The sequence below is a fragment of the Lynx canadensis genome, chromosome E2 (assembly GCF_007474595.2).
Source record: "Lynx canadensis isolate LIC74 chromosome E2, mLynCan4.pri.v2, whole genome shotgun sequence".
NCBI lineage: Eukaryota > Metazoa > Chordata > Mammalia > Carnivora > Felidae > Lynx > Lynx canadensis.
This window is the reverse complement of record NC_044317.1, coordinates 58,574,300-58,581,064: the sequence shown is the minus strand read 5'-3', so window position 1 is coordinate 58,581,064 and position 6,765 is coordinate 58,574,300. Positions and strand designations below refer to the sequence as shown.

The 6,765-nt window shown below is 63.0% G+C and overlaps 1 protein-coding gene across 1 annotated transcript; it reads left to right on the top strand.

Annotated features, from left to right (window-relative positions):
• The first annotated feature begins 1,426 nt into the window (after window positions 1-1,426).
• Window positions 1,427-6,227, top strand: SBK2 (SH3 domain binding kinase family member 2). Its single transcript, XM_030299062.1, is given in 12 exon segments — window positions 1,427-1,464; window positions 2,495-2,749; window positions 4,567-4,671; window positions 4,674-4,733; window positions 4,736-4,767; window positions 5,174-5,249; window positions 5,252-5,374; window positions 5,377-5,465; window positions 5,467-5,545; window positions 5,548-5,598; window positions 5,601-5,677; window positions 5,679-6,227. Coding segments are annotated over 11 exon segments (1,032 nt in total). The 5' UTR covers window positions 1,427-1,464; window positions 2,495-2,496; the 3' UTR covers window positions 5,766-6,227.
• The last annotated feature ends 538 nt before the right edge of the window (window positions 6,228-6,765 follow it).

Sequence of the window (6,765 nt, the reverse complement as noted above, 5' to 3'; positions counted from 1 at the left end):
TGGACTTGTTTTTGTTTTTGTTTTCTGTTTCGACATCCTTTCCGCTCCCACATGGCGAGTGCCCTGCGCCGGCTCCCTACGAGCACAGAGCACCAAGGTGTGTGACTGTCCCAGGCGTGTGGACCTCAGAGCCGTCCATGTGGAGGGCCACAGCTGCTTTGGAAGACCGTGCATTCACCTGGGCCAGGCTGGGAGCCGTGTGCCCCACGACACACATGCAGGCACACATACCCCTTGCTTATGACGCTTCACACCTGCAGGGCAGGGGCTGCGTGCATCTGGCCCCGGCACCCGGCAGAGTCAGGAATGGGAACTGCTCCCTCCACGGGAATCCGTCCCTCGTGCCTTCTAGACTTAAACACGTGGGTCCACCAAGCACAGTGTGGTGTCCTGGATTGGACCCGGGGACAGCGTAAGGTTGTTGGCGGAGGCGTCTGAGTGATGATTTCTTTGTTTGGACAAATGTGGGGTCATTGGTTGTGTCAGATATCAACCTGGTGGGGAACGGGGGACGGCCCGGCAGTTCTCAGCACCATCTTTCAGGCTGTTCTGGAAATCTAACGTTATTCTGAAATAAAGGTTATTAAAAAAAAAAAAAATGAAGTGAGTCCACAGTGGTCCTCTTGCTGTAAACCTGGCGAGGAGATGTGACATCCCAGGCCCCCGGCCCCTCCTCCATCAGACCCTGGAGATTCTGCCTACCCCCTCCCTCCAACTTTAAAGTCTTCGGATTCAGAACGCAGACCTCCCCTCCCCTCCCCTCCCCTCCCTTCCCAGTTGCTCCACCACCTGCTTCCCCTCTGCCCCAAGTCTGAGATCATCTCTCACTGCATCGTTCTGGAATCTCGTTGTCTCATCCTTTCCCCAAACAGGACCCCAGTGTCTCATCCCCTGGACACCCCTCACCAAACACTTGTGTCTGACCTGTCAATGGGGCATTGATGGGGCAGCTGGGTGGGGTCAAGGCAGGGGCAAGCAAGAGAAATGATGTCATCCTCTACAGTGGCCTGGACTCCTGGGTCTGAGGGAGGGGGCACTGGGGCCCTAGAGTCCTGGGTCTGAGGGAGGAGGATCTGAGGGAGGAGGGGCTGGTGGCCTGGACTCCTGGATCTGAGGGAGGAGGCGAATGGGAGCCCGGACTCCTGGGTCTGAGGGAGGAGGCGCTGGGGGCCTGGGCTCCCAGGTCTGAGGGAGGAGGGGCTGGAGCCTGGACTCCCAGGTCTGAGGGAGGAGGGGGCTGGGGGCCTGGGTCTGGGACACATTTCTGACAGCAGCCAGTTCTAGGAGTCAACACACGATGTCGCTCTGGCCCCAGTGGGGTAGAAGGGGCGGGGCCAGGGGCGGGGCCTACGACCCCCTAGGTGGGGGCGGGGTCTGCTCCCGGGCAGGCCTCTGCTGGCATGGGATCTAGTGCTGGGCACTGACCACAGCAGGCAGCGAAGGGTCGGGCAAGCTTTGGAGAAGGTGAGGCTTGGAGGCCGGAGCCCAGGTCAGGAGGAGGCAAGGGTTAAGCCGCGTGAGGTGGGCAGCACCTGATAGTGAAGCCGGGCAGTTGGCCACAGTCCTAGGTCCCTCAGAGGGCCGGGGCTGAACTTGGAGGCCGTAGGGTGGTTGAGTGTTAGGGAAAGAGAGTCTGGGAGTCAAAAGATGTGTGAGTCATATAAGGTTCAGGAGAGGGGTGGGCTGGTGGTCCAGACTCCCGGTCTGAGGGAGGAGGGAGCTGGGGGGGGGGGTGGTTGGTCTGGACTCCTGGGTCTGAGGGAGGAGGTGCTGGAGGGACTGGAGTCCTGGGTCTGAGCGGGGAGGAGAGGGAGCCTGGAGTCCTGAATCTGAGGGAGGAGGGGCTGGGGCAGGACTCCTGGGTCTGAGGGAGGAGGTCCTGGGGGCCAGGACTCCTGGTCTGAGGGAGGAGGGACTGGGGGCCAGGACTCCTGGGTCTGAGAGAGGAGGAGTAAGGTCAGAGCTGGACCCCAGGCGTCTCAAGGACTTGGGGACTTCTCCCAAGTGCTTGCTCCCATCCAGGTCCCAGCGTCCCCACGGCCCTGGCGTGCGCAGCCGCCCTCCCCAGCCCCTGGAGGCAGAGAACACCTGTTTGCTCTTAGGCGAAAGAGGCTACTCATCCACCCCCAGGGCCCAAGTCTGTTTGCTTTGGAAACAAGGTGGGGGGTGTCTCGAGTTATCTGGTTCATCTTTCACCCTTGGGCCATTGGGTGGCGCAGGGATGTGGGGGCAGGGGCGAGAGATATCTGTGACCTTAGGCTTGACCTCACCCCAACCCGCAACTGGTCTCCCCACTCCTCAGATGCGGCTAATGAAGAGAGAGACTGAGTCACAGTGGGGAGTGCCAATGAGCCCCTAGCCCCAGGAGTCTAGACCCCCCCCCAGCCCCCTCCTCCCTCAGGCCCAGGAGGCCAGACTCGCAGCCCCTCGTCCCTTGGGCCCCAGGTCTAGCAGGACCTCGGCCCTGGGTCACTGTCTCTACTCTGCCCTGCAGAGATGCCCGGCAAACAGTCAGATGAGGAACAGGTGGAGACGGGGGCTGCGGAGAACTTGGCCGAGGAGGACCTAGGGGGCCTCACGGCAGAGGAGCTCCGGCAGGGCCAGGAGGCAGCCCTGGAGCTAGAGGACATGATGGCGCTAAGTGCCCAGACCCTGGTCCGAGCCGAGGTGGACGAGCTTTACCAGCAAGTGCGTCCCCTGGGCCAGGGCCGCTTCGGCCGGGTCCTGCTGGTCACCCATCGCCAGAAAGGTACCAGGGCCTGGAGACAGATACTGGAGGGGCAGAGGGTGGCGGACTGGGCCCCGGCAGAAGCTAGCCGAGGCCGGGGAGTCCGTAAACGTGAACCAAGCGTTGCCTCTGCCCCTTCCGGGCTGTGTGTTCTCGGGAAGTTCCCTACCCTCTCTGAGCCTCGGCCTCCTCCTTCGGAAATGCGGGTGATGATTCCTTCTCTGGAAAGACTGTGTTTTTCTCTGAGTGTATGTCGATGGCTCGAGTTGCCGGTAAGAAAGGGGAGCAAGACAGAGTCCCTCCCTCTGGCGCTCACATGTGGCCAGCTTAGCGGTCGCCATGGGGATGATGCGGACTCATGCCGTCTGCCAGGTACTTAGCAAGGCTGGTGCACAGTGTGCCCTGCAGGGCACACTGCCCCCACCCCCCCGTCTGTGAACACATCCTCTGTCCTTCCCCTGAAACAGGGACAGTATGGATGGACTCGGAGTCGGTGTCAATTCGGGCTTCCAAGGCCACCCTGGGGGCTCTGCCCTGTCCTGGGTGGTTGCTGCCTGGAAGCCAGAGATCAATCTGAGTCAGCCCTGCCTTCAAGGAGGAGCTCCAGGATGGATAGGGACAGAGACAGTACTGGCGTGCTTGGGCGGCCCAGACAAGGCCCCACGGACTGGGGTGGCTGAAAACATAGGGATTTGTTTGCTCACACCTGTGGGGGCCGGAAGTCCGAGACCCTGGTGTGGGCAGACTCAGTCTCCTCCGAGGCCTCTCTCCTTGGCTTGCACACGGCCCGTCTTCTCCCAGTGTCCTCACATGTGCGTGTCTGTGTCCAGCTTCCTCCTTTTATAGGGACGCCAGTCGCGGTGGACTGTGACCTCATTTTACCTCTTCAAGACCCTATCTCCAAATACAGTTATGTTCTGTGAAACTGGGAGTGAGGACCCTGACGTCAGGATTTGGGAGGGGGGGTGCACGGTTCAGCCCATGACGGAGAGACAGGCAGACAGAGATGCAGACGTGAGTCGTCGCAGAACATCGAGGCACCGGCAGTAATGGGGACACGGGGGGCTGGGCACTGCTTCATTCGACCTTCTGGGTGCCCGCCCCACGCTGGGAGGCAGTGGGGGCATCGAGGTAGAGACCCAGAGCCCCTGAGGGCTCACAGCGCAGAGCGAGCGCAGAGGGACCGGGTGCCATCAAAATAGAAGGTGGCATGTGCCATGATGCGGGGAATCCAGGGTACTTGCAGACGGTCAGAAAGGCGCCGCTGCATCCGGCTGGGGGGTGGGAAGAGAATGGTCAGCGTTTTAGGTGAGGAGGTGACCTCTCTCCATCACGCACGGCCTCCTGATGCAGGAGGCTGGGCCCTCACGGCTGCTGGGGAATCAAAAAATGGAAGTCACCAGAGTTCCTGGCTTCGGGGAACTTCGTTCCAGGAAATGGCTTGCATGGGTGACAACCTCCTTAGGATTCCTCCTTGATCAGATCGATTCCCCAGTGCAGGACGTCTTTTCTCCCACTGCCTTCGACGTGGCTTTTGTGCCCGGGGTTTTGTTGGGATGAGGGGCTTTGCAAACTAGGTCATGTGAGGTTCTGAGTTCGGCCTACGGGGCTCCCCTCCGTCCGCTCTGAGACAGCGGGGCAGAAACTCACCGAATGCCTGCATTATTACGGTCATTACCGCTGGCAGTGTTTTCGTGGCCATCTGGGGTGGGCAGGGTAAGGAGGCAGGGATTGGAAGACACGGCGACGGCATGCGGGGGACGAGTCTGGGCTGAGGGGCCGGCAAGTGACCCTGGGCTTCTCACCACTCCTTCCACACCTGTCTCTGCTGCCCCCAGGCACTACCCTGGCCCTGAAGGAACTCCCAAAGGCCTCCACGTCTCTCCGCGGCTTCCTGTATGAGTTCTGCGTGGGCCTCTCGCTGGGCACACATTCGGCCATAGTAGCGGCTACGGCATCGGCATCGAGTCCGCCACCTCCTACAGCTTCCTGACGGAGCCTGTCCTGTGTGGGACCTCATCACCTTCATCCAGCCCAAGGTGGGTAGGTGGACCCCGAGCAGGCCTCCGAGGGTGTCCCTCTGGGGCTCAGGAGTGCGCTCACCGAGTTGGGCTTCACCCAGCCTCACTGTAGCCCCGAGGCCCCTCATGGGGCCTCCCTGGAGGGGAGAGAACCGACACTATCCCCCACTGAGATTCACCGGCCCTCACGGACTCACCCAGGCCTCACTGGGTTTCACTGAGCCTCATGGGGGTCACAAGGAGCCCTCACGGGGTCCACACAGGCCCCCCTGGGCCCATCGGGGCCACACGCTAGGCCTCACCGTGGCAGGACTTATCTGAGGTCGTGCATTCTCCGGGGCGTCCCTGGGGCTGGGGAGACGCTCCCCCCGGGGTTGGCCGGGGCGGGGGCGGGCGGAGGGCCCTGACCGCCGGTCCCCCGCAGGTGGGCCGCCCGCAGCCGGCCGTACAGCGCTGCGCGGCTCAGCTGGCCTCGGCCCTGGAGCACATCCACTCCCGCGGCTGGTGTACCGGGACGTCAATCCCGAGAACGTGCTGGTGTGCGACCCTGCCTGCCAGCGGGTCAAACTGACCGACTTCGGCCACACGCGGCCCCGCGGGACCCTGCTGCGCCTGACCGGGCCGCCCATCCCTACACGGCCCACGAGCTCTGCTGCCCCCCGCCCCTCCCCGAGGGCCTGCCCATCCAGCCTGCCCTGGACGCCTGGGCGCTGGGTGGTCCTGCTCTTCTGCCTCCTCACCGGCTACTTCCCCTGGGACCAGCCCCTGGCCGAGGCCGACCCCTTCTACGACGACTTCTCATCTGGCAGGCGTCCGGCCAGCCCCGGGACCGTCCGCAGCCCTGGTTCGGCTGACGCCGGCGGCGGACAGTCTCCTGTGGGGGCTGCTGGATCCTCGCCCCCGCAAGAGGAGCCCCGTGGGCTCCGTCCAGGGACTACCTGGGGCGTCCCTGGAGGCAGCGGGAGGGGGAGGCTGAGGCGGTGGATGAGGGGGACGGACAGGAGGACGGAGAGTGAGCGGGCACAGCCTGAGCCCGCCTTCCTGCAGACTCTGGAAGGGAGCCGGGTGGGCCCCACATCCTGAGGTCTCCTCCGCCTTCACGGGGTGGCTGGTGGCTTCCCTCTCACCTCTTCGCCCCTCTCGGCCTTCCTTTCGTCCCGCGTGGGCATTCCGTGACCCTCGCGTGGCCTGGGGGCCTCCGTTGTCACCGTCGCCATCTGCCCCGGGGCTTTGGCAAACGCCGGTGCCTTTGCCTGTGGTCTCCCGGCTCATTTCCTCACCTCCCGCTCCTCAGCGAAGCCCCCCACCCCCCACCGGGCAGCCGCATGTCTTCGCTCTCTGCCCCCCTTCCCTCTGTGACGTACACGTGGGTCTGTGTCCTGCTGGGGGACAGGGGTCCAGCCTGTCCTGGGGGGTCCCCCACGTAGCTGTCTCTGTCCTGGTCCATAGCAAGGGGCCGGGGAATGCGTGTACAATAAACGAACCCGTCTGGTTTGTGTCCCTGTCTTCCTGCCCGTCTTTCTCTGCTCCCAGGCTGGGCTTCACTTACTCCCGCTGCCCTGTTCTTCTGCCTGCACGCCAGGCTGTCGCCCTCCTGATAATGTGTCCTCTCTTCTCTCACCCAACTTCATCTGGCACCTAGGTCTCCATGATGCCGTTGGTCTGTCACCTTGGGAAAGAGAAGGGCAATGCACATGCTGGACCGTGTTGTCAGGAAGAGAGAGAGAGAGAGAGAGGGAGGGAGAGACGGAAAGAATGGCAGAAAACGGTCCCGTGTGGCCGTGCTGCGGGCCAGAGGCCAGCCGCACGCATGTCTGTGAGTGAGCCTGCTTCTGCGAGGACCTGTGTGTGAGCAGAGGCACTGAGCGTCAGAGCCATCCGTGGATAGGAGCCTGAGCTGGCCTGGAGCGTGGCCGTGGCGGTCTGAGCCCGTGGGGGGTTGGGGGGGGGAGACGGTGCGGGCATGACTGTGTCTCTGTGGATGATGTGATTGTGCTGCGTGTGTCGGAGCGTCTG